Raw genomic sequence first — 27,407 nt, forward strand, 5'->3', positions numbered from 1 at the left:
TCTTAACCATCAGCACAACAATCACACAGCCATCCTTAGCTATATAAAGCAGTATGACTTAGAAAAACTAAATCAAGCAGATGAATAGTAAAAATCTCATCTCCAAACTCCAAATTTTGTATTTTCCTATGTTCCTTGTCTGTCCTTCAGCTGTTCACACCATGATAGTCAATCATTCCTCCATTACACCAGGTTAATTCACTTTGTTTCATGGCCTGTCATCACAGTTTAAAGGGTTATTTTCTCTTGATTCTGAGACTTTAGAATAAGACAAAGCTGTTCAAGGAAAGAATGAGAATAAAAAAGGAGAAAATACAGAGAGAAAAAGTAATTTTCAAGTTAAGAAGCTTTCAAGAGCACTGCTCATTTTTTCAGTGGGGCTCAGGCTTTTCCCGCAGGCAAGATGTGTGCTCAAACTCAACAGGTCTGGAGGTACTGTTGACTAATTATTATTCCCATACAGGCAAAGTTTCAAGAAAGAAAGTGTTGTTACCATGAAATATCCATCAACGTTAGCTGATTCAAGGAGAAATTCCAAATACATTTGTGTGTACTACACACATGAATTGCTGAAAAATTAGAATTAGGGCTTGAGATCTCGCTCGCTCTCTTTGGACTTCTTGCCACTCTGGAACAACAGAGAGGCTGTAATTGGCATGCAAACACACTTCTTCACTGCCCAAACTCCGTTCACAGTCAGTACAGGGTCCCTTTTTCACTGTGGGACTGCTGTGAAATGTTCCCTTACAAAACCAACTCGGTGGTGTCAGGCAGATGTGCAGCACAACATGAAAAAGTGTGGCTGTTTTCTGAGCATAGCAAGGAAGTTACTGCTTTCCTAGAGAGATTTCTACAGCACTGCCCTATCTCTGTCCCAGCCCCTGTGATCTCCACGTGTCGCTGTGTTCAAAAGCACAGGGGGAAGGAGGAGGAGAAGCTCCTGTCCCTACTCCCATCCAGTCTCCTGCAGCTCCAGCATTCCATGGCCAGCCTAGGCACGGGCTGGACCAACACACGATGCCCTCAGGGCCTGGCAGGCACTTACTGCCTGTAAAAACCCTACCAAACAGACAATTAGCACTTTAAAGTACTTTTTCCATCTCTGCTAAAGCCTCTGATCTTGAAAGAGCATTTGGACAAGCTTTTAATGATTCTACCCACTAATACTATTTAACATTTCTTCAGTCAGTAGCATCCTGGTAAGGAGATGTTCATGTTGTCATCAGAATTGATTCCTTCTCTGTTGGCTCCTCCTCTACTACTGCCACTGAGTTCTTCCTCTCCCCTTTTTTCTTAATTTTTGGAAATGGTCAGAATATTTTCGTAGAAAGGCAAAGAGTATCCTTTATCCCTGGTCTGTGGTCTATTCCAGGGGGAAGCAAATGCTTTCAGGCCCCAAGAATACAGCATGCTCGCTGGTTTCTTGCTTGTCTGTTTATTCACAATTGAACTGCTTTCTTTGCAATAAGCACCAGTGATTTGTCACATGCTTAGCTCCCAGACCAAGCACACTGTTAGGTCAGTGTAATTACTCTTTCTGGATAGTTCCCCAGAAGGAAAGCCGAGGCTGAGTTCACAATTCACACCCTGTATGGTAATGGCCATAAAAGGGCAGCAATACCTCAGAACACTGTGGGCAGCACTGAAATTGGGTTGTAGCTGGAAGAATTTATGAATCTGCCATTCCTTTATCAGTTACCATTACAGAACTAGTGGGACATTTCAATTTAATTTCTACTGCAGGTAGTGTTCCTCTTGAAGAATTTTAAGAAATACCATTTAGTGAAAGAAAGTGTAATTTTTACATTCTTCCACCATATAAATCACCACAGCAACTAAGACTGACTTGTGTTTTTCATGACAGCTCTTTCCTTAACAGCCCATATCTTGAGACACTTTATGAAAGCCTAATAGCTTTTTTTTTTGGCAAAAATTAATCTTCTTATGACTTAACTTGCCCCCTGCATGGCAGCAGACGGTGAGAGCGATTGCTTGAAGGCACTGACTCTACTTGTAATGGTTACCTAGTCTTTGCCACTGGTTAAAGAACCCTGATTTAGTGGAAGACACTTCCCACAGGCAAGTGGGGAGCAGTACTCAGAAAAGAGTAGCATATGTCTCTAAGTGATATTAATACCAGCTGAAAACATTTCTGTGATTACAATATTCTGCAGCTGGGGTTTCACCTCACTAAAATCTGAATGTTTGTGTATTATTCCCCACTTCAGAGAAATAAAATAAGGTCCAATATGATCATAAGGAATGACATTACTTCAATGAACAGTGGAATCTCACAGCCCATGGAGGATGAGTTTGTACATCGTTATCAGATCCACTTACCATATTTAATGTGCTCCAAGTAGAGACTGAAATAGTTTCAGATCCTAGAAATAAAATATGCATCTAGCATGGGTGCTGACTGTGCAGAGGACTCCTTTTACTGAAATAAAATTCAGGTTTATTGAAAATTTCAGCTTGTCCCTATTGTTCCTATTGTACAAGGGAAGTTTTTGACAGAAAAGTATTTTTACTGGTAATGGCAATCTTTGTTAAAATTTTGTAAAAGCTGAAGCATGATCATTAGGAAATGAGCTCTCAAGCTTTTCATGACAGCTCTTTACAGAATTAGCTCCCAAACCTGGTTTGCAGCACTGGGACTGATATTTAGGACCCTGATATACCTATATATATTTTTTAATGAGAAATATGTATTACAATCTCCCTCCTTCTTGCAAGTTCCAACTAGAAATGCAAAGACATTTCAGCCATCATTTCTGCATTATTCAGCGCCAAAAAAATGCACAAAGCTCAGATGTTTTTGGGGAGCTTTTTTGAGCTAGAAATATAGGATATTCAAACATTCTTATTTTCAGAACATGTATAGAGTTTTATGCTTTAAAATTTGACAGCTGACCCATCATTACTATGATCTATTTTCTCTAGTTGCACTGATATGTTAAGCTGTATAATGTAGTCCAGTGTGATTGACAGAGCCTGGAAGCAGTGGATATTTTGAATCTGGCACATCTCTCTGTGTTAAACAGTGTTGCACATAAACACTTTTTAGCATGAAAAGCTTTTTCCTTGAAGGGACAGAGGAGGGGATGAATGGCTTTTAATCCGTAAGCTCCCTGATCTAGCAACACACCAACAGATAATGTCCTCAGATTTAATGAATTAGTGTGTCCAGTACCTGGCAGAAAATGCTTAAAGAAAAAAAAATTTAAAAAGAAAGGCAGTTGGATATTGTTTGGCATCAAGGATAATGCTTTTTAAGCACCTGTTATTTTCCTGACACTCATTCTTGGTGGGTCATTCCATCATATGATTGACTACTTGTTAAATCAAGTCTATCCAGTAAGAATTTTCCTCCTGGGGCCTTCTTCAAGCTCTGCCTACTTACCTTTTTGATTTCTTTCTTAAATCTCTGGATAAACCTTTCCTATCCTTCTTAATTGGCATACCTCATATATTTATAGTCTCTCCACAATCCAATTTTGCCAGCTCTTGACTGAGCTTATGAACCTGCTCAGTCCTGTCTTTCTCTATTGAGGAATCTCTCTGGCCTTTTCATTTAGTGCTTGTTTTTCCCCAGCCCAGCAACGTTATATATCTGATGGCACAGGCTGCCAGTAATGAGAGTTGAGTTTAAAGTGTGGTCCAAGTGATAACCCTGCACAAAAACGGGTAAAATCAAAGGTGCTGCACACACCAAACTGACAGCAGAACTTTGCTCATCTCCTTCAGAATTGGATTGTCCATCTCAGGAGTTACTTTACAGCAGATGCTTTTTAGCACTGGTTTGTGTAAGACTGCATTTTTCTGGTTCAATTGTGGTTGAATTGCAAAGTTAAGCAGATGCACAACTTTTGCCCAAACAGAAAGGAACTTTCTTTAAATCTACACATTCAGCTTTCACTGCTCTGGAGAAAGTGCTTGACAAGTAGAGAGTAAAGAGAAGACCTGTGTTATGGGACTAATATATTTTACTTTCTCAATACTTTTTAATTTATGGAATATTTAAGGTCAAATGTCAAGTGATAAACAAAATGACCTGATTTAATAGTTCAGTGTTTTGTTCAACAGATCATTTCAAAACCAGCCTTAATAATGTCACCATTGTGAACCCCATTAAAATCCAGTTTATTGGAAATACAATAAACTATACAGCCAAATATTTAAGAGGCATTACTTCTCTTTTCCTACATAACAGAGGAGCTCGAGTGGCATGGGAGAAGCTGGTGGAGTTCAGTCAGAAAAAGAACATGACCTGGTAGTTCTGAACCACCAGTGCATGTAGTATAAATGTGTGTTCACACACATATGTGCTGATACACAAAGAAATACATATATGTGTAAACATACATAACAGCTAATTCAGAGTACTTTATTGCTCTGCTTACAGAAAGCCTTACTAGCTAGAAAGGTCCCCAGCTTTCATTTTTGCTATTTTGAAGGGCACAGTTTTCTGTCTGGATGGTTTGAGGTGAGAATGAAGGATTTGTCTTCATTCCTTTCTGCAAAATTCGCAGCATGCTGGCTGACCAGGAGCGTTTCTGTTGGTCTTCACTACTAAATAATTATTTTAAGTGCATGGCTTCTGACAGTAGGAAATGCATGATGTTTGCATGCCAAACCTGCATATGTTTGCTCTGAAGGCAATATTGGCCTACACTGAGCTAAAAAATTAAAGTATGCTGCTGTTAAATTGCTTTGGCATCAAATAGAAATGATATAATGCCATTCATCACTTTGTTTAGGGGTTAAAGTTTTTATGCAGCTTAGCATAACTTTGTATTACCTTGCTAAAAAAGTATAAGCTGATGTGAAAACATGCAATCTGTTTGGACTGGCATCAGCATTTTGGTACCAGTGGAACTCTGAGAAGCAGGTTCCCTGTACCCCTTCTGTACCTGTGAGCCAGCAGAGGGAGCGTGAAGCGCTGTCCATGTCCAGCATCTGTGAGACATTAGAAAATTCTGGCTAGAGCTGACATGTCAGCGCTGTCCTTGGAGCCTGATCTGGGAGATGCTGCTTCCCAAAGTCTTTGTGATGAACACTGCTTGCTAGTCCAAATTCTTAGTGTCAGTTTTTAGCTTTTGCATCACACACAGTTTGATTAGCAGGATCTTCCACGTGAAGCTCAGAGATATTGGTCTGCAGCCAGCCATGCAGAGTCCAGCCAGGGCTGTAAAAGCTATGGAGAAAACAAGCACCAGAGTTTTAAGTAGAAAAGAGTAATTTGATGACCGAGACAGGGCTATTCCTAGCTAAAATTTCTTAGCACCTTGTAGGCTTGGCTTTCACACAAAAAGAAAAACAAATTAAGAATCTTACTAATTATACCAGTGGTCCTGCTGACAGAGCTATTGGGCTGAAGGGAGGCACCCAGAATGAATTTTGCACCCTCTCTTGTCAAAAAATAAGTTTGACCCAAGAATTGTGCAAAATGTTCACGTTTTTCTCTTCGTACCTAAAATATCAGCAAAGGATTATTTCAGACCCTTACATAAGGTTCCCATAATGCCAGTGGCAGAAATGACATCAGTTTTTAAAGCATAAAAGGCACCTCATCTAGGCTCAGAAATGTCAGTAGTAATTACAAACTTTGTTTTCAGGTGTAATCAATTCTTTATTTATGGTGTGAAATGTTTTTTACCCTTTTGAACTTTCACCATTCTAAGACAAGCAATATTGTTGGCATGTTCCTTTAAAAATAATTGCTTCTGAACTGAGAAATTGAATGTCAAGTTCCAAGTTGATGTAAATTAAATGGGTTGCACTAATAGTCTGGCCCGTGGTAGGAGTGAGTGTTTCGATTCTGGGTTTGACTTCAGGACATGACCTCTTGATCACACAGGTCAGCAGAGATGGGAAATATCGAAGAGGTACCCCAGGTTGACGTGGGGAAGAAAGTGTCTAGAACTGATGTATCACAAACTGTCTGATCCATTAAACAGAAGCAATGTCAGGCTCCTCAGAGAATAAAGCTTAGTTGTCACAGGTCATTATGCTCTTCAAAAAAAGAGTTGGAAGGAAAATCACGATGATGGAAATCCTCAAGGCTGTCATGTACACATGATCTTCTAAACCTTCCTGGATTAACACTGCCAAGCCTGTGCACAGGGGGAAGGGAGTAAAGAACCCAAATATTCTTAACTTCTACAGTGCAATTATGTGCCAGATTTCCCACCTGTAGCTGTTAGAAAGGATTATTTTATAAGATACAGCATTTTGAAATTGAAAGCAGGACATCTGTACAGCTGAGACTCACACTTACGTGACCATGTCTTGAGAAGAATTCCATCCATGAGAGCAATCACATTCACAAGGTCAGGCAATACACAGTTCTTCAAAGGGAAGGAGCTGGTGAATTGGGCTGAAGTTTGTATTTTTCTTTTTTATTGAAGGCTATCTCCTGCATTTAAAACTGGCTTTCATTTCAACTTCTGAGCAACCCCAGCTCTCTGTCTCTCCTCATGACAGATTTTCCAATCCCTCAATCACCTTCAGGGCCCTTGGCTGGACCTGCTCCTTCTTTGTACCTGGGGAGCCCAGAGCTGGGTTTGGCATGGTCTCCCTGGTGCTGAGCAGAGGTGAAGAGTCGCGTCCCTTGACCTGGTGGCAACACAATTCCCAGCACAGCCCAGGAGGCTGTTGGCCCTCTCTTCTGCCAGAGCACATGGCTGCCTCGTGCCCAGCTTGCTCAGAGCACAGCAGAGCTGCTTTCCAGCCAGCTGGCCCTGGCTTCTCCTGCTGGATGGGCTCATTTGTCCCCACATGAAGGACTTGGAGAATCCCTTTATAGAATTTCACAAGGTTCCTGAACATTCCCTGTTTCCCCAGCCTGTTGAGGTCCCTCTGAATGGCAGCATAAACTCTCTGGTGCACAAAGAGCTCTTTCACATTTTGCAGACACATATGCATATATATATATGTGCGTGTATGTGTATATATATATATATATATATATATATATATATATACAGTTCCCATTTTAATTGTTAATAAATAAGAAAATCACTTTAATGCTTTTGTTGGATTGGACTCAGGAGTTTTGCAGTTTGCTGGCAATTAATTATCACTGATGAGTCCCAGGTCTAAGGTCTTCTCAAGGACATAAAGAATATGTTGGGATTTTGAGTAATAAAAATAAGCAGATAAAGTGAGCACCAAAACTAATTTTATGTGATATACTACATAAAAGCTCTTACATTAATTGTTCCCTGTAGCATCTAGCTCTTAATTATACAGTGTTTGCTAATAAGAGGAACAAATGATAAAGCCGAGTATTTTTACTTCTGTTCATTGGCACTGTTTGAAATAAACTCGGAGGTGACTCTAGTAAGGCACAGCCTGCTTCTGTTTAGGTACCTGGACTGATTTTTTCAAGTACAAGGAGAATTTCAAAGAAGTTAAGATTGCCTTTTACTGATGACCTGGATGCTGATCCCTTTAAAAATATTTGAATTAACTTAGAAAAGGACTTCTGTTGATTGTGTAAGGAGAACCAGATTAAGGAAAACACTCTCGTTCCCTGGCTGACAATGAACTTTGCACTTTCAATAAACAGTCTTGGAGAGAAGAAAAAAACCCTGGTATAGACAGCTAATTTATGCTGATAATTAACTGCTAGAAGTAGATTTGGTGGATCTGATTCAGATTGCTCTCCCACTGCTGTAATTCTTCGAGTCTGGCTGTGCTAACAACATGACACTAATACAGAGAATTATAGTGATCAATACAATTACGGCTGTAGTCTCTGTCCTGTGGGCACTATTTTTTCTTAGCAAAGAGGGTTCAGAATCTGTTATTAGACCTGTTTGTGAGGCTAAAACATCATGGTAAAACACTGCCTGTAGTACCAAATAAAGAAAACTATTTAAATGCTGTGCTGTGAAAAAGTCTGCACAGCTACAGAAGTTAACCATAACACACAAAGACATAGAAAAACTAGATTTAATCTAGCTAAACCACATACCTCTAATGTGCTCCAGGAAATTCCCCATAAGGCGGCCAGGATTCCATGGCAAGCACAGTCTTAGCTGAGGTCCATGCTTTCCCACTGCCATCAGGATTGCTATGTGACCAAGCAAAAATGAAGCTAGTTTGGGTCTCAATCTTCCCAGCCTCGAGATGAGTTAAGCATATGAAACCTTGGATGAACAAAGCCACCATTTAGATGAGTTTTCCCACTACAAACGGACTAACACTGCAGGGAATGAGGGGTGTGAACGCTGCTGCTGAAGTGAAAAGAGGTACAATCCTCTGCCATTCCCACCAACAGAGAGCTGGACTGAAAGATCACAGCCCAAAGTCTCAGGTCATCTGCATCTACATCCTCTCTAGAGCAAGTCGCAGCTTATCCAGGAAAGAAAACACACATAAAAAGTAATTTTTTAAAAAATTGGTAGTTTGGCATAAAAAGCTTGGATTATTTTCTATATTTAAAGTGCTAATAAATTCCATAAATACTCTAGGAACAGAGAAATGTAATTATACACAGCATAGATACAGATCATACCCATGGTTTTTACACAGTCATGCTGTGCACAGCTCAAAATACGCTCAGCATAACCATGTTATGTGCGCTCACCCATTCATATTTTACATTTTTCTATTCTCACATCTCCATTATCAATTAAACTCTATAGGCCCTATTAAAACTATGATTTTCTGGCCTTCTGGCTTTTTCAGTTTGTTTCAATAAGGACTGACAATGAAGTTACGTGAACACAGTCACTTTTGCATGTTGTGGAGATTCACATTAGTTATAACAAAATGAGAAAATCCTGCAAATGACTGAAATTTTCCAGAGCACCACTTCCAGGGCAGAAGCCGTTTCACACTAGACAGCACAGCGGCCGTGCTTGCCTAGCTCAGTTAAAGCAAATAGGAAACAGCCAACAAGAGACAAGGTAGAAAATCCCTTTTAGTGGAGACAAGACACTGAGTGCATTTCTCAATGGGTGTGTTCATCAACAGCAAGGACTCTCCTAAAGCCCTTAAGTGTTTGTAGGACGGAAAATTAATTTGTTTTCTAATTCCAGAGTGAATCGTATGCTCCAAACAGATTTTCAAGTCAATGAAACATGACCCTGTATGATCTAATTAAACAACTCAAAGGTATTGGTGGTTTTAAGATCCCTCTGGATATACTTCAGTTCAAATGCACACACATCATCTGTAGGGACAAGCTCATAAATCTACGAAAAATGCAAATCAGATCATTAATGCTTTGCATTTGACAATCTTGCCACAGTTTTCTAAAAGGTAAAACATGATAAAATCCTGAATTACACATACTCTTTTTACAGGTTATAGAGAACACCAAAATAACCCCATACTGGAAAGCAGAACACCAAATCTCTTTCTTTGTCTTCTAGCTATCTGGTCCTGAATCAGGTATAAAATAACAAATTCTCTGAAACCTGCTATTACAGTTTCTTCTCTGGATGATGCCCTGACCCTTTGAGTGGAGCACTGGACCAGATGATGACCTCTGAGGGTCCCTTTCAACCTAAATTTTTCTATGATTCTGTCCTAATTCTCTGTGTTTTGTGAATTGACTTCTCTGCTCCAGTGCACATGACTGTTTGATTACAAAAAAATAATCTATGGCTGGTTTTTTTCTAAATTGTTTCCAGTCTTTTGTCTCTGGTATTGTTCCAATGGTCTCCTTTCCCCACTCTGAATTGTAGCTCAGATCTCTGTGAAGACTTTATCTATGATCTGCAGAATTTCTTAGCATCCCTCACACATCCTATATAGATCGATAGCCCTACACATGTACTCTGTCCTCTTACTGCCCAGAAATGCCCACGTGTCTGACAAGAATTCTGTCTCAAATGCCAGCACAAGTATCTTTGGGGGCACCATTGATTCCTGTATTTTTATTTCCTTTTTCCCGGTCACATCTTTCATCTGTTTTGTCTCCAAAATCTTACCTAGTCTTTTTTCAATCTCCTTTTTCCATTTTAACCTGTCACACCCTGTGACTGTGCTCTCCCTCCTCTCTTCTCCCCTTCCTATCTCATGCCACCAACATGGCCATAGCTACAACATGTTTGTGCAGCCAGAAAACTAACTCCAGAAGGATGCTGCCTGGGAAAACCAGGCTGCCACAATTTGATTTTCTTCCTTGCCTCCATCAGTCAAACACAGCAGCAGCTGCCTCATTCACCCATATATAAAGCTGACTCTAGAAGCAGGGAAATGAAAGGAAAATGAGTGCCACACAGGGACATATTTCACTCTTCAACTTTTTCTTTACTCCAGATTCAGACCCTAATCCCACAATTGGATCCACATGGCTGGCTGTGTAAATTGAAGCAGGGGCTGGAGGCGCAGGCTCCCAGCAGCAGTGTTGCTGTGCTGCCCTTGCAGGACACGGCCCCTGGCCCTTGCCAGGCAGTGTCCCCTGACCCAGGCCGTGCCGCGCGCGTGGCTGCGCCGGGGCCCTCGTGTCTGCTCGGGGCTGCCTCGTCCCCCCAGCAGCTGGAGCCAAGCTCAGCCCCGACGGCTGGTTCCAATACTTCTAAAATAAAACAAACACACCCAATCTCACTAAACAACTAATCACCTACAGCATGTACATGATTTTCTTCTTCTCGCCTTTTTTTTTTTTTTTTTTTTTTTTCAAATGAAAACTATTTTAGGTGTGACAAAACATGTGAAACAAGTGGAAAAACACTTTTGGTCTCAGAAAACCTTTACTGATTGACGAGATTAAGGGATTGGGGGTTTTTACCACTTTAAAAAAAATCCATTTTTACTGAAAATTCAAACTAGTCTATGAAACTTCGGGCCAGCAACATTTAAAAAGATTGAATTACAGCATGCCATTCTGAATGTAGCACGTTATGAATTCCATATCCCTCAGCTAGAGTGACATATTTAATGATTAAGCCAAGCCACTCAACTCTATTTCTATTTTAATTTTTTTTCCTAGCCAGTATTAACTTTACATGTACATTTCAAATGGCAAGAGGAAAAATAGCAGAATAGTGAATTTGTCTGCAATAAAGGAATAACAAGGTCTTACAACTTTTTGAAATTAGAGTTCTGTGTGAAAGGTATCATGTGCAAATTAGCCCAATGTTAACAAATGATTTTTGTCCTACTATTTTAAAGAATCCTGTTCTCCATGTGCTCCAGCTCTGCTCTGTGTTCTGTCCTTCATTTTATACAAGCTTTTCCTGCCAGGAGAGCAACAGAAATTGCCATGCAAGAGCAGAGCACTGGTCACATTAAGTTCGGTATCGAATGCAAGCCTGTTCTTTACTGAAGAAAAAGAGGAGAATAAAAAAATCCATTTAAATACCCCTCACTTGCTCTACACTGATGTACATAAGAGGAAAACCTCCTTCCTGACCTGCATGGTGACTGATTTATGCCCACAAGCATGGGGTTTAATTACGATGACACAGAGATCGTCAATTTATTTCCTTGCGCTTACTCACTCATAAACATGCATTTCCTCCTTCCAGCAAAAAGTAATTATCTCTTTGCAATTATCTGCACAGATGTGGCAAAGTTAGAATTTTCGTGATTGTGTGCTAAAACCTGGGGCCCTGAAGAATATATGCTCTGCCAGATCTTTCTGCTGGCCTCAGGATTAATGAGTCCCTTGAAGAGAGAGTTGTTTGCACCTGGGGTAGGATTTTATAACAGACATTTCCAAAATTCTAAAATGTAGGCAAAGGAAGTGCTATTTCAAACTCTTTGTTTTCCATAAAGCAATTCTAAAGGGTATCCTACAATCTGTGTTTCTCCAAGGTTTCCTCCTGCTTGCATTTGATACCTGTATGTGCAGGTAATAGTTTGACACACCTACACCTCAATTGCTGGGAATTATTTCATTCAAGGGAGGCCCAAAACCATGGAAAAATAGACTTCGAAGGGACAGACATGCAGGTATCATTTGGACTGTCAGTGTGTCTAAGGCAGGATCTGCCAGTTTGCGTCTCATTACATTTTTGTCTCTAACCCATTTTTAAGGATCCACAATAGAGTTTACTGCTCCCAGTGGGCATCTTACACAAAGGCTTTGTTGTCTTCTTAGCATTAGAAATATTTTCTTACATCCAGGAACAGCCAGTGTGATCTGGATGTTCCTTGTGTGGGTCAAACCTGTGACTTTTTCACCTGATTACTGTGGTCTCAGGGCACAGTTTGCTCTCTTTTTCGTACTGAAAAACTCTTACCACGTCCCATTTCCTCTGCTTGTCTTTTGACTGAACAGCCCTACATTTTTAACCTTTTCTCACAAGCCATATTTTGTCAACCTGCAGTCATTCTCATTGCTTTCCTCTGAATTCTTCCTAATTGATCCAAATCTTCCTTGCGGTGCAGAACTAAAAGTGGACTCGGTGTAACTGAAGCATTGCAGACTGAAACTATTGTTCTACCTGATTGCTGGTTATTCTGGCCTGAGACTGCAGAAACTGAGTGAGCCCTTCCAGAACTGAATACAATATTTTTCAGACCATTTCTCCAATTTCTTATGTTCATCTATAAAGGTCATTTTGTCTGTAACACAATCAAAAGTTTAACTTAACCCTGCTTTATCAGACAACTTATTAGGCAAGCTTTCTCTGCCAACAGCCACATCTTTTATGAAAACACCAACCAGAGCAAAGCCAGGACAATCCCGAACCATAATCAAATCCCAGTTTGACAGGGAATCCCTGACAATTACTTTCTGGGCAGGATGACACAAGTTTTATTCCTGCTTTATGGTGGTTTCACATGGAATTTTCTCCTTGGTCAGATTATGAAAATGTTATTAGACACAATATTTGACTGTAATTAGAGTTATCTGCTCCTGAGAGGTTTGTTCAAACTCCCACCAGTGGTTCTGGCATGGCTTTGAGTTTGCTGAATACCCTGCTCGGCGGCTCCCCTGTCCCACTGTGCTACCAGCCCCATGTTGTCACTGAGCTGTAATAGTGGATGTCTGTCCCCCCCTGTTGACTCTGTGTCTGCTCATAACCTTCCCTCAGAGTCCCATTGTCACAGTCATACTGCAAAAGGAATGACAGTTACTGAGAACCTCCAACTTCTTCTCGCAGAGTTCCAAATAAGGTGCACGGTAAACATCAAACTGTAGCACGAGACATCTGAGTATCACTACTAGTCAAGTGCATTCACACTAACTTATCAAACTGAACTTTATTTTGTTTAAAGCTTTCTTTCTTACATTTCCAAAAGTCTGAGTTACATTCTTGATATATCTCACGATATTTAAACATATTATAGGAAAACTCACTCAATGCCTGTGTCAGAAGCTGGAAGAAGCAGCAGCTCTCTGAGCATCTCCATGAAAACAGTGGTGAACTGTAGATTAAATTAATCCAAAATTGTGTTCTGTGTATAAGTCTTTTGATGAACCTAAACACAAATGTGACACAAGGTCAGTAATTTCCTAATTAGTGAATAAATGAGTTGAGGGAGAAGAAGGAAGTGATAAACATAAGTGACAAAAGTAATGTCTACTGCTAAAATTATCACAGAAATAAGTAGTTAAATCTCCTGAACTCTATTTCCCCCTCATTAAATTTGGTCTAAATCAAAATGTCTTGCTCAAGAGCTGAAGAAAAAACATGTTTTAGTAAATAATTTTTTCCTGTCTTTAGCACGCTCAAAAATCTAGAGACGCAGACTGTCATTAAGTAGAGAGACCAAATGGAACAAAAATACTTTACAAAATAAGGAAACAAGATTAAATTTTACGTCTTTTCTATCTGCTTATTGAGATGTTTCTCTGAATGACAGTGACCATGAAAGAGTTGATCTGGATTAGCAAACCTTTTGAAAGGAAAAAAAGTCTTAGCAGACAACATCTTGTAGAACAACAAAAAGCGACCAATCAGTTTTGAGCAGATCCTAATGATACGCATTTCTGTGAAACACAAACAACATTCAGTGTGAGCATGAACTTGGAGTAAAAAGAATTTAAATAGGATACATATCTATTGTGTAAGCAGTTTATTGGGTCTTACTTTAAGCCTTGTTGATCTGGCTTGGGCAAAATACACCATCAGACTACACCAGCAGGTACAGAAGTGGAGCAAGCTAAGCCTGGAAAGGAAGCCTTTACACTAAGAACTGTTGTGAATTTTACAGAAGTTTGCTCTGTGGACTGCTTAAGTGCTAAACGATCTTTTTCTTTCGGAAACTTTCCTGTGGAAAAAGATGGTTGCAACTAGGATACAAGTTTACATCATTTTAATGACAATGTTTACAGGTAAATATTCTCTTTTTGTGAATTTGTATGTGCACTCAGACTGTATTGAACATGTAGCACCTATCCAGGTTGCTTGCTTGTAGTTTCTTGATATTTATTTAGTGTCCGGGGACTGGAAAGGCAGAAGGCTGTAAGCAGATTTCTAACCAAAGGTGTGTCTCAAAAGTGCAATTTAAATAACAGTTTTATAATTATTTAATCAGAATGAAAAACAATGGCATTCAGCAGAATTATGCTTGAATAATTGCTTTTGTCATCCTGCTTCTGCAGGAAACCTTTGCTGCTAAATTTGAAAGAGGGAGTTTAATTAAGAGGTTTACAGTTAGAAAATAGCCACCATATAGTAATAATGTGTAAGTGAAAAAAGGAGAAAGATGAGTGATGCTATCAAACTGAGTCAAAGGAACAGTTTAATCTGTTTTGAAAAAAACCTTCACAGGTGGGAAAAGTCATCATCTTAATTATTCATAATTATCTGAAATTTTATGTCAGTGTGTAATATTTAGAAGGGAAAATGCTGTATGAGTCTACTTTTATTTTTCCTTTAAAAACACAAATATGCTTAGCTGAGCTAATGCATGTAACCACCGAAAAAAAATCATTGCCTTTGCACTTCTTTTGGTATGTTTTAAATCTTTTGAGAATACTTTTTTTACATGCTAACTTGAGCTATTTGAACTGCTTATACAGTTCTATAAATATGGACTAATCCTTTTATCTAGAGTGCTTTTATCTTGACTGACAATGGTCTTTGCTTGTATAGAAATTGGCAGATAACAAGCAATATCAACACCACTTGCAAGAACAGCTGATTTATTTGTTCTTGATATGGAAAAAGTGACTTGTAATTTGTCTTGTGGTGTGACCTATATTTGTTTGTGCTAATCATATTATGAAATAGTAAGCCTATATATATAAGTGCATACATGTGTGAATATCTATATTCACAACTCGATAAAATAATTACTTTGCAATGTATTTTTAATATCATTACTTAAAATATAAGCATTGTATTGAGACGCTGAAATTACTATGAAATTTATGTATTTAAGTGGCTCTATCAGAGTCATTTTATATTTAATAACTGATATTCATTTTCTATAGTCAAAGAACACACTAATAATAATAATATGTGTACTTCCTCATAAAAGTGATTTTATTTCTTTGTTGGACATTGATGATTTCTTTTATCAAATGTCTTACCTGAATTTAAAGATAGAAATAGATATGATTTACAAAAAAAGTTTAGCATTCTCGTGAAATTATTTTGTTAATTTTATGTCTTATCTGATGAAGTAGAGAACAACACATGTACTAAGGAATGTTGTAAAGTTAAATGCATCTGAATCATCCTTTCCACAGGCAAGTCACTATTGCAAACTGAGACTCAGACCACAAGTTACAAGGCAAAGGGAATGTCTGGCAGGTGCTGTGGGACAATAAAGTAACACACAGAGAGTCACCACACCCTGATGAAAATGCAACAGCTAAGGACCTAGCCATTCACAATGCTGATTGTTTTATGAAAGGTTTCACAGGGGCTCCCGGTCTATAAATCCTTAAGCATAGTCTGTCCACTCTGAAGCCCTGTGACAAAGCTAAGCACAACCTGATCCAGCTGCTTGTTGGACTAATTTTTATCTCTGACACAAAAATCCGAAGAGACCTGCATTTCTACAGCCATCATATTAAGACTGAGTTGTACAAAAGACCTGAGGACACATTGTTCTCAATGTCAAAGCAGGGAAGGGAGCAGTATTGGGCAGGAGATGTACTAAAACATTGACCAAAACAAGACATAGCTCACAGTAACTTCACTTTTCATATACCAGAATAGCAAAAGCAGGACAAGTTACTAACACTGAAATTACCACAAACTGGACAAAGCAGACATGGCTCTGGCCCCCAGTCAGGAACGGTTTAGGAACTGCACTTCTCTTGGAGAAAGTCAGCCCCAATGAGTTGTATTTCTGCCAGATGCCACTACCCATTAAGGTATACACAGACATCTCTCACTGGAATAAAGATGAGCCTGGCTGGGAAACTGAGAGAGACTGCTGCAGTAAAACCCCACTGCCAGGCCAGGGACATGGCACTAGCTGTGCTCAGTAGTCTGAAGCTTCAAGTGGAGAGTCAGTGTATGCTTTAATTGAGGAGGGATGGGTGAGTTGGATCACTGCAGAGAGAGTCTTCTGTGTACCTGCTATGATCACTTCACTCTGGCTGATCTTTGAAACAAATCTCTCCCAGTTCTCAGTTCCCTCCTGGCTCTTCTCTACTTACCACTCCCCAAGATGGGTCCAGTTACAGCTGTGATTGAATGAAGTGGACAGGCAAGGAATTAGCCTGGGTAACTACACTTATCTACTGCTATTTGAAGCAATTCGTTGTGGCTGAATGCTGCTCTGTAATTTTCCATGAGAAATGGCTGTTTTGTTATAGAAATAAAGCTTAATGCGAATTTGTACATGAATGTAAGTGTAGTGCCTGGTACACCCAGCTGCCATTCCATGAACCTCAGCACATCACATTACCTGATTTACAGGCAGCAGTTTTGCTGTGGGGATGGATGAAATAATATCTATTTAATTTGTGCTGATGATACTAATTTGAAAACTAACTGCAAAGTGTTTCTCATTTTTCTCTAAGATAACTATGAAGGGAAGTGAAAATGTTAAGAGTTTTACTTAGCATGAGTTATCAAACAAGTATTTGGATATTTTGGCTGCTTCCAAGGGAGATGAGAAACAGATTTTCCCTGATCCACTGAATGTATATCGGTCACTGGGTTGCTCAAGGGAGAAGTTACTGTAATTACCACTTTATAGATGAACAACAGTGCAGAGGGATAAACAGATTAGTTTTACAAGAGGAACAGATTTGTTTTTCTTTGTGAAGTGTGATGCAGCAGACTCACTTAGGCCACATCTATCAAATTACAGCAGAGTTGAGATGAGGAGTTCTCCTTTTACCAGATATACCAGAAGCCAAGCATTATATGGAAGAAGAGGAAATATGAGACTGTATTGACAATCTCCTGCAGAAGTGCTCTCATCACCAATCAGCCTCTGAGGCATTTGAGAAAATATTCATTTCGTCTTTTCTTGTTTTATATTTTGTATAAAGAGAGGTAAAAAAGTTCCCCTGTAGTACATACTTTTTGCAGTACATACATTTTGCAGGCATGTTCAGCCACTTGTCCGCCTGACCCACCATGTCTTGTGACTCTCACTTGAAGACTGTTACTCCAAGATGTTTCATATGGGACCAGGAATAATAGTCTGGAGTTCTTACACTGTTTGAATGAACACGAAAAAGAAGGAAAGACCAGCAGATCATACTCCAGCACACAACCATACTATATTATGGATAGGAATTAAGCAACAATTTTTGGGTTTTTTGTATGTGATAAACAATTCCATTCTGTACAAAGCATTCTGAATTTCTACCACAGGATATGTGAGAAACAATTTCTTGATCTCATCTGATGATGTTTATCTTAATTTCATCACATTAGCCATATCAAAGCTGTCCCATTGTTTGGTTCTTTTCTTCAAAACATGGTTATCACTAAGGTGCTTATATAATACTTTGCACAAGGAAACCATGACAAGTACATGGCAATTTTATATTTAATGTATTTTTTTTACTTGTCCATCATCTATTTATCAAGGCATTCTCCTCTAATAAAAGATAATTTAATAAAACACATTGTTTAAAGTGTTATTTTGGGCTCCAGTTATTCAAACCAGAATGCCTAATTCTTTGTTTCTTCTTCAGGTACTCACTGTGATGAAGACATCAATGAATGTTACACGAACCCTTGCCAAAATGGTGGGATCTGTGAGAATTTTCCTGGAAATTACACTTGCCATTGCCCACCTGCAGACAAAGAAGGGATTTTTTATGGTGGCTGGAACTGTACAGAAGTTTTACATGGCTGTACTGATCATCAATGCCAAAACAATGGAATATGTATCCCACATTTAAAAAACGGCCAACATGGATTCAGCTGCATATGTTCACCTGGGTATACTGGAATGCACTGTGAAACCATAACGACGTTTTCTTTTCAAGGAAACAGTTTCCTTTTGTTGAAGAATCCCCTGACCCATAAAAAGGATTTTTTCTATAATATAAACCTGAGGTTTCAAACTGTGCAACCCACAGCTTTTCTGTTTCACCGAGGGGAGAAAGATACATTTGCAAAGTTGGAGTTACTGAATGGCTACTTACACTTATCCGTGCAAGTCAATAATCAGCCACAGGCTCTTTTGCGTATCCCACACAATGTCAGTGATGGAGAATGGCATTCAGTGGAGGTAACCTTGGCAAGAGCTGTTATTCTTAATTTGCTTGACAGCTCTTGTGTAGAATCCTGTCTCAATAAAACATCTGCTAAGATAGATAATGAGCCGGTGATGTTCGCGTTTCAGAGCACGTTTTTGGGCGGCTTACCAGTGGGGAACAGCAACCCTCTACAGAACACCTTTAATGCACATTCTACACCTTCATTTGTAGGCTGTCTCCAGGATATTGAGATAGACTTGAATGTTATTACTCCAGAGAATGTATCATCTGGGTCATCTTTAAATGTCAGGACAGGATGTGCTAAAAAGGACTGGTGTGACCCCCACCCATGCCAGAACAGGGGACGCTGCATCAACCTGTGGCTGAGCTACCGCTGTGACTGCTACCGGCCCTACACAGGGCCAGGCTGTGCAACAGGTAAGGGAGTGCTGCTGGCACTTGTGTTTTAAGTGCCTGCTGAAAACATGGCCATAAACAACCCCGTTTACCTGGCGGTGAAACGGCACGTCCCTTAGGATCTCTGGAGCTTAATGTCAAGTGGTAAGCCAGTGCAAGAGTTAGTAGTGGCACACCTTTGTTATTTTCTAGTTGCTTCCCCCGGAAGACTGCTTTTTAGCCTGACAAAAAAAAAGAGTCGGGCTAAACTGGTGGATTCCACTCCTCTTGTTTTAAAATCTTCTCAGTGCTCTTAGCACTCCATAAACTCTGAAAAAACTGTAGTTCACTGGAGGTTATCCATGCTGTGTAAAATTTAGAAAGCAAGCAACTCGCTTGAAGTTTAAGACTTATTTTCAAAGCATTCTTTGAAAATTTTGTCCTCAAGCTCTCTAGGCTTTTATAAAGAGAGTCATTTAAGGCAATGAAGGCAAGAAAAAGTACTGCAAGTTAAAAAAAGACAGATTCCAATTTTAAAAAAATGAATGAGATTATACTCTTAGCTTAATCTGATTAGCCCAGGGGGCAGGCAGGGCTTCAGCAGCTGGAAACAAGGCCCATTCACCCTTCAGCTGGTCCCAAGGCAGGGCTGGACAATTCCCAGCTCAGGCTGCTGTTTCCAGAGAGCTGTGTGGGGACCAGAGGGAAACACGTCCGTGTCTGAGTGAGCAGAAAGAGCTCATCTCAGCAAACAGCCCCTGTGGCAGTGGTGAGCAGGAGCACAAAAGCTGCAGATGCCTGTAGCACTGTCCCTGCTACAAATGACCTTTGCAAGTGCAGGCGGGGGCAAAGTGGAAGGATAACAGGAGGTCCCTGCCCAGCTCCCTGCTGTAGTGCATCTGCTGGGTGAAGCTCCCTAGAGCTGTAAATACAGCAACCCTCAGCAATGCTTTGGGGGAGCTCTGCAACCCTTCCCCAGGCAAAGTCTGAGGGATCTCAAAGAAGCAGTTTTGTATGAGAAAATTGTGCAGGACTAAGTCTTCGTGCTGTGCCCTTGCCTCTGCCTCCCTCATCCACACATGGTCAGCAGAGCAATGTTTAGGGAGCAGGAAATACATACGTACATACACGTGTACATACATATGTATATTTATGTAGATGTATTTGCCAAGTGGACTGGAAAAAGTTAGGCACAGCAGCAGAGCTTAGGTCAGATTGGAATGGACAGATCCTAAATTTGTGTAAACTGGCATGGGTGCAGTGAAGCTCCATTGATTGACATCAGCTGAACAACTGGCCTCAGGGGTTACTGAATGCATTGCTGCAGAAAGCTGGGGCTTCAAATACATTTCAAATGTTCAAATACAATTTCACTTTGCATGCTCTACCCAATACTTATCAATACCTTTCAATAGTTTTTCCTTTTGGTTTTATTGCAAAATGACAGAGTCTGAGAGGTAATTGTAACAGACTTCTTTGAAGTGTAGCTGTAATTTATCCAAAGATTTGGAAGGCAACTTTGGGGTATAGGACAACATCTGGCAAATATGTTTGCCTCCTTATATGAAGCAAAATTAAAACCAGTCAGGGCCAGGAGCAGCTTATACTGGCATTAGAACTGTTGAGAATGATTAGAAAGCACTCTTTTTTTTTCTTTTTTTTTCTTTTTTTTTTTGCTGCTGACCACAATATTCCTTGCTAATCATGGCACTGTGCCATTTTGGTACATAGGTCCTAGATATGTCCCACATGTAAAAGACTGTGGCAGGTTTCTAAAGAGGCAGAGTGGGCGAGATTTGTGGTAAAGGATAACATAAGAAATGCTGGTGTCTTTCTGAAGAAAAGTTGCTGCCAAGTATTTAATTGACAAGAGGCAATATTTTCTCTACATATACAAAATAACAAACAGATGTTGACTCATTTTGATCAACATCCAGATGTTGTGACCCAAGAGGTTAATATTGACCAAGGTGATGCTAGTCATCTCATCAAACAGATCAGACTGACGATATATGTGCATATTTATTTATAGAGAGGAATGTGACAAGGTAATTGTAAACATGAAATACCTTTTTGAAGATCAATGCTTCTTTCTAATACTGCAGTTGTGGAATCCTCATTCCAGCAGAATTTTTCTTTTTACCCTCATGAATAAAGTGCCTCAGTCTCTAGTACCACCTTAAGAAAAGATATAACTTAAACAGACTTAATGCCTCAAAACACCGATTTCAGCAAATAATTATTTCTACATACAAGAATTTTAACAAGGTAGATGTAGATATATAGGTAATCTTATTCATAGAAATAAACTGTTTCAAATCAAATTAAGAAATTGTCTGTTTAGGAACAAATATGGGATTTATTCCTGTTGCTAAATAATATGACCATGCCACATAGCAGTGCAGTGTGGTTATTAAGGGTCTGTTGGGGCTTCATGGTCAGTCCCTTATTTTCATCATTTTTTAGTGCAGTCATAAAAAAAGGTAGTTCTGCAGGCAGAAAGCTGGCCTATGGCATCCCACTCCAGGAGTTTTACTGCACAACAGAGGACTGAATCTTTAGCTATGTGAGCATTTTAAAAAAGCTTGGTTTATTCTTTCTATGAATTTGATATATTAAAAATAGGTCCTGAAACTGTTTAGGCAGGAAGTCTGTAATACTGAGGACAAGATCACAAAACTTATGGTGTAAAAATAGAAATGCTTTGTTGTTCTTTAATGAGATGATTCATCAGAATAAAATACAGTTCTGGCTACATACTTTGTATCCTTACAAGACTGAAAATCATTACTGAAAAAAAGAGGTAAAGGACAGACAGCTGGTTTTGGTTTAATCATTTTAATTGATAAGCACAAAGAAAAAACTTACTCAATCCTGGATCATGTTTCTCCCCAGCACTGTGGCAGCTCAGGGACTGAGCAGGATTCATGACTGGATACAAGTTGTTGTAGGTGAGCACATTTTGAGCCCCAGCAACAAAAAGTCTGTCAGAGAACTGGGGAGCCCAAGCAGCACCACACAGGTGATCTATTCACAGCAGAAGGGTTTGCCCAGCATCTGTCTGCAACTGGAATCTGTGCAAAAAATATCACAAAATACCAGAATTGCATTAACTTCCATGGTCATCAGAGGATCAAAGAAGCTAGGTTCTTTCCAAAATGGTCTTTCTGAGGGCCAGTGCAGGAAAGTGTAGAAATATGTCCTTGTTTAACTACTTGTAAACACAGCATTGCACAGAGCCTGATAAAGAGGATAAATGTGCCCAAAAATAAAACATCTGGTCCTGCACTGGGCCTTAATGCTATGGCCATGGAAGCCAACAAGAATTTTGAAATAGAAGCTATTTACAGCTGGATCAAGTGTTTATTTGTCCATAAATACGAGCACATCTTACATAATACATAAATATTACCCGAAGTAGTTATTTGATCATTGCACTGCCTCCCTCATCATTTAGCCCTAACTATTTTCTTTTTCTCCCTTCTCTTCTTTTTTTTTTTACCTTTTCCCATATCTCTAACCTCAAGAGTACATTCCAGGCCGGTTTGGATCTGAGGACTCCTCAGGCTATGCTGCTTTTCCTGTTGATTCCACTCAGAATGAGAACTTCATCATATCAATGTTTGTCCGAACACGCAAACCTTCTGGCTTGTTACTGGCTCTGAGAAACAGTACTTACCTCTACATAAGAGTCTATTTGGAAGGTGGGAAACTCACCATGCTAGCTCTAAATTCCATGAAGTTATTAGGGAAACACTCCGTGAACGATGGAAACTTTTACTTAATAACATTAAAAATAGAACCAAATAAGATGGAGTTGTTCCAGTCCTCTCACTACCTAGGCTTTATTTCTACTCCAACACTAACCATCCAAAGTAAGGATATTCTTTACATTGGAGGCCTACCAGATAAGAAAGAAACTGATAGAAATGGCAGGTATTTCAAAGGCTGCATCCAAGATGTACGGGTGAATAACCAGCCACTGGAATTCTTCCCCATCACCAATCCACTGAATTCTCTTATCAACCGAACTCTGATCAACGTCACCCAAGGCTGCACTGGTGACAACCTCTGCAAGGTAAGAATGACATTTTTTAGAGCATTTTTGTGTGCTTATAATGGGGAGTTTATTTTAATTTTTTAGTATGTTCCCATACATTATTTGATTATAATCACAGCTTAGGAAAACATGCAAAAATGATAGAGCAGATATTGTTAAGCTGTGCTACATACGATGAATATCAGAAGCAATATCTATTTGCATAGGGGAGATTTAAACTATTTTGAGGCTGAAATAGTTTTTCACCAATTATTGAACATGCTGAATTGTCATAATACTGGTCTTTATCATTTTCCATCTGAAATAAAAAGAAAGCTTCTTTTTGCCAAACAGTCCCCCATCCCTAGAGCTGGGAGTCCAACAGCCTTGATTCATACTGAGGTTATCTCTTCTCTTTCCCCATAGTCCAGCCCTTGCCACAACGGTGGTGTGTGCTATTCAATCTGGGATGACTTCACTTGCGCGTGCCCCCCTAACACAGTGGGGAAGGCATGTGAGGAAGTTAAATGGTGTGAGCTTGGGCCCTGTCCTCATGAAGCACAATGCCAGCTGGTGCACCAAGGATTTGAATGTAGGTACATTTCAGTTGTTCCAACCATCTTTGGAGATCAGCAGCAATAGACATTTTCAGCAGCATTTCCTTGAAATGAAGTATTTACTGCCTTTAAAGTTCATTCCAATGTTGTTTCTGTATTAAAATAATAGTTATGTCAGTTTAATTAATGTTAATGGGAAGAGTCTGCCCTACCAAACCCAGAAATTCTCACCCAGATGCCCTGACTCAGACACTGAGGTTTACAGGACCTTCAGTTTTGACTTACTCAGCCCAACTAGTCAAGGTTGTCCAAGAGATCAGTACATTGCCCTCACACTTCCACTGCAAAGAGGTAAGAGGTTAATCCAATGGTGGATTAACCTTAGAACATTCCCTATCCTCCTGAAAAGACAAGCTACATAACTCACACTGCATCATTTGATTTTCTTAAATCTTGAATAGCATTGAAGGAAGTCACCTCACTACCTGCAGTACAGTTGTTCAGGCAGTGTCTTCGAAAGAAGCACCTGCATGCCAGGCAGTCCATTTGGAAACTGATGACCATTAGTTGCCTTAGGATCATTAGCCACCCTGCACATCTCGTTCTTTCTCCACTTCCCTTCTCCTTCTCACCCTGGAGTGGAATTAAAGAAGCAAATAGGTATTTTTAAGAATTTTTTTTTTTCTTTTTGCTACCAAAGAAAGCCCTACCAAAGCTGGGTAGGCTTTAAGTCAGCCACTCAGTCTGATGGAATCTGTTAGAATGGCTGACTCTTAGGAATGGGAAGGCTGCTCAACAAAAGATCTCTATCACAGACAGACCAATATGATACTATTTTTGTTCAGATTGTTAGAATCAGCATTGCAGGATGGGTTAAAATTGCAACTGAAATTAAAATAATAGCTCCTTCTCTCAGAGATGTCTTTAATAATAACATCAAAATACATTCTCTCATAAAATTTGCTATTGCATGTTAGGATAGAACAGAAACACTCAGAGACAGTGAACTGAAAAGTACCTGCACTGTTTCCTTCTCCTAAACTTAAGTTCATTTACACTTTCAATGACTCAAGGTCATCCCATTTAGATTTCTGTGCTGGTTTATGTGGCAACAGTAGGGAGTTTCCCTAATAGATATTCAAAAATTCCTGCACTACAGAACTGCATTTTTATCTAGTTGTATTCTTAGCTACAGGATAAGATTCTTGTTGTTCAACACAGGATAACAAAATAAAAGCTTTCCTGGTCAGTGACTTCTCTGCCTGGTGTCTTCTGCTTAAAAAAGCTCAGCAGGTTTGTGAGATATTTAAAAAGCAGGAATAATCTTGAAAAACTCTGAATTTCCTTTTAGTATGATTTCCTCTGAGGAAACTTTTTCAATGAGAAAGACACCACATTTGATGCACCAGGAAATGCAGTTACGCCTCTGCTGCCTTAGCATCAGGATACACAGTCAATAACTTTGTACTGGGACTCCCAGGGTTCTTTTCCTCAAGATTTACTAAGACCAGAGATAGTTCAGAAACCCAGCTTATCTCAGATCTTTCAGAGCTATTTTTTTTCTGAAGTACAGACAGAAGACATTCGTTCCTGTCCCTCCTCCCTGCCTATAATCCTCAGAAACCTCAGAACCTCAGTTTAAATTTACAGCCCAGTGAGTAAATGCATTTTAGTAGAAACCATGTTAATGAAAGGTGTCAAATACCTTTGTGAAGATGTCCATAATGCTGCCACAACATTGCCCATCAATTTTCACTCACAGCAGTGTGAGCTGAGAGCTGCTGCCCTCCCAGTTCCACCAGCACAGGGCTGTGGCAGTGCCTGCCCAGCAGGAGAAGCTGGTTTTAAATGTGACAGGCATGACTCTGCTTACAGGGATTTTGAAGGGGGTTTGCATCAACTGACTTCAATTAAATTCATCCTTTTGCGTTGGTTAGATGAAATTGGGATCCAGTCAAATACTTGATAAAACATCTTAAGACACACCTAAGAAAAAAGGAATTGGGAAGAAATATTCACCCCATCCAGATCTGTCACAGGGAATAACTAGCTGCCCACACCTGGGAAACAAGCATAAAATGAAAAATATATCTTCTTTTGCAATACAGGAATAACAGTAATGTAGAATTGTATATTGGAGTGACAACCTGAGATGATGCAGAGCAGTACACTTTGGATGTCATTATAGCTGATGCTGGTGCTGCCCTGTAATTTCCACAGCCGTGAGAGGCAGACCAGGATAACTGAAACACTGGTGGAATTTGACTGTTTTTCAGCAAACCCCAAAGGAGTTATATGGCAGGGAGCATGTGCACTGGAGAGACATTGCTCCACATGTATTGGTGTAAAACTGGCCCTGTTTCTCAATTGCTGTCTTTGCACAGGTCTTGCTAACGCGGTGTTCAGCGGCCGGAGCAGCGCGGTATTTTACAGAAGCAATGGGAAAATCAGTAGAGACCTCACCAATATCATCTTTGGCTTTCGAACCAGGGACACTGACGTGATCCTGCTGTATGCAGAGAGGGAGCCTGAGTTTGTCGTTATCAGTATCCACAACTCCAAACTCCTGTTTCAATTGCAAAGTGGCAACAGCTTCTACAGGCTGACCCTTGCGAGTTCAGTGCCTGTGAGTGATGGCAAATGGCACCAAGTGATGGTCTCCATGGTGGAGCCCCTGTCCCAGTCCTCCAGATGGCACATGGATATAGACAACAAGAAAGACACAGTAACCAGCACAGCTGCTGCAGGAAGCCTCAACTTTTTAAGAGAAGAGACAGACATCTATGTGGCTGACAAGGCTTTCGACAGCCTGGATGGCCTGCGAGGGTGTATGAGCACCATAGAAATCAGTGGCATTTATCTCTCATACTTTGAAAATGCTGACATCCCTACTAAAAAACCTCAAGAGGAGCAATTTCTCAAAATATCTGCAAACCCTGCTTTTACTGGGTGTTTGCAGGTAGATTTCTGCAGCTCAGACCCCTGTATGCATGGGGGGATATGTGAAGACTTGTACACTTCCTACCACTGTGTATGTCCCGATGGGTGGACTGGCAGCTACTGTGAAGTCAACATTGATGAGTGCTCTTCAAACCCCTGCATTCATGGGAACTGCACAGATGGGATTTCCTCCTATGGGTGCAGCTGTGAGCCTGGTTACACAGGAGAGAACTGTGAAGAGGACATAGACGAGTGCCATGGCCACCAGTGTGTGAATGGGGCCACTTGCGTTGATGGGGTTAATGGCTACTCCTGCCTGTGTGCTGCTAACTTCACTGGGAGGTTTTGCAGGTACTGTAAACAAGGCTGATCCACATGATTTTGTCAAGTGTCTTCTGAAGGGTTTTTACCTCACTGAAGTTTTTGTTTTGAACACAGATGTTTTGCATCTGTCTCTATATTAATCATGGCTGTGGAGCCGATGTATGAAGAGTACAGAAAGTTGTACAGATCAATTAGATGTGGACTGAGGCAGTGGAGAGCTGCCAGCTCAGGCAGAGACTGATGAGGCAAGGATTGAAGGAACCAAGCACAGCTCTGCTGCCCTGTTCTCCTGCCAGCATTGGTCCTATGAACTCTCTGATGACAAGATTACAAGCCTTCCAGAGCTTGAAAATACATTTGCTACATCTTCTTTTCAGAAAAAAAAAAAACCTTAAGGTTTTTAAATCACTAAAACTATATTTTATTAGAGCAGTGTAGCTCTAGAGCTATAAATAAAGGAATTCAGAATTGGTAAGAGAAAATAACAGTAAGAAAAGAAGTTGTTTTTCTCCTCACACACAGCATCTTTTCCGGGTTGATCTTTTCCTCCCAGCTTGCTCTCAGTCCAGGTAGCTGCAAACACCACACAGCCCATTTTCCCCATTGCTTTTGA

The 27,407-nt window shown here is 40.0% G+C and overlaps 1 protein-coding gene across 1 annotated transcript in view; it reads left to right on the forward strand.

Annotated features, from left to right (window-relative positions):
* CRB1 (crumbs cell polarity complex component 1) overlaps positions 1-27,407 on the forward strand; it is a gene marked incomplete at both ends in the record, with an annotated part of 95,816 nt that overhangs the window by 42,306 nt on the left and 26,103 nt on the right. The window contains 4 exons of the mRNA XM_082286718.1: positions 18,029-18,976; positions 22,462-23,012; positions 23,400-23,565; positions 25,915-26,821. Of these exons, the coding sequence (XP_082142844.1) occupies positions 18,029-18,976; positions 22,462-23,012; positions 23,400-23,565; positions 25,915-26,821 (2,572 nt within the window). The remainder of the gene's footprint in view (positions 1-18,028; positions 18,977-22,461; positions 23,013-23,399; positions 23,566-25,914; positions 26,822-27,407) is intronic.

Source organism: Coloeus monedula (assembly GCF_965178545.1).
Source record: "Coloeus monedula genome assembly, chromosome: 9".
NCBI lineage: Eukaryota > Metazoa > Chordata > Aves > Passeriformes > Corvidae > Coloeus > Coloeus monedula.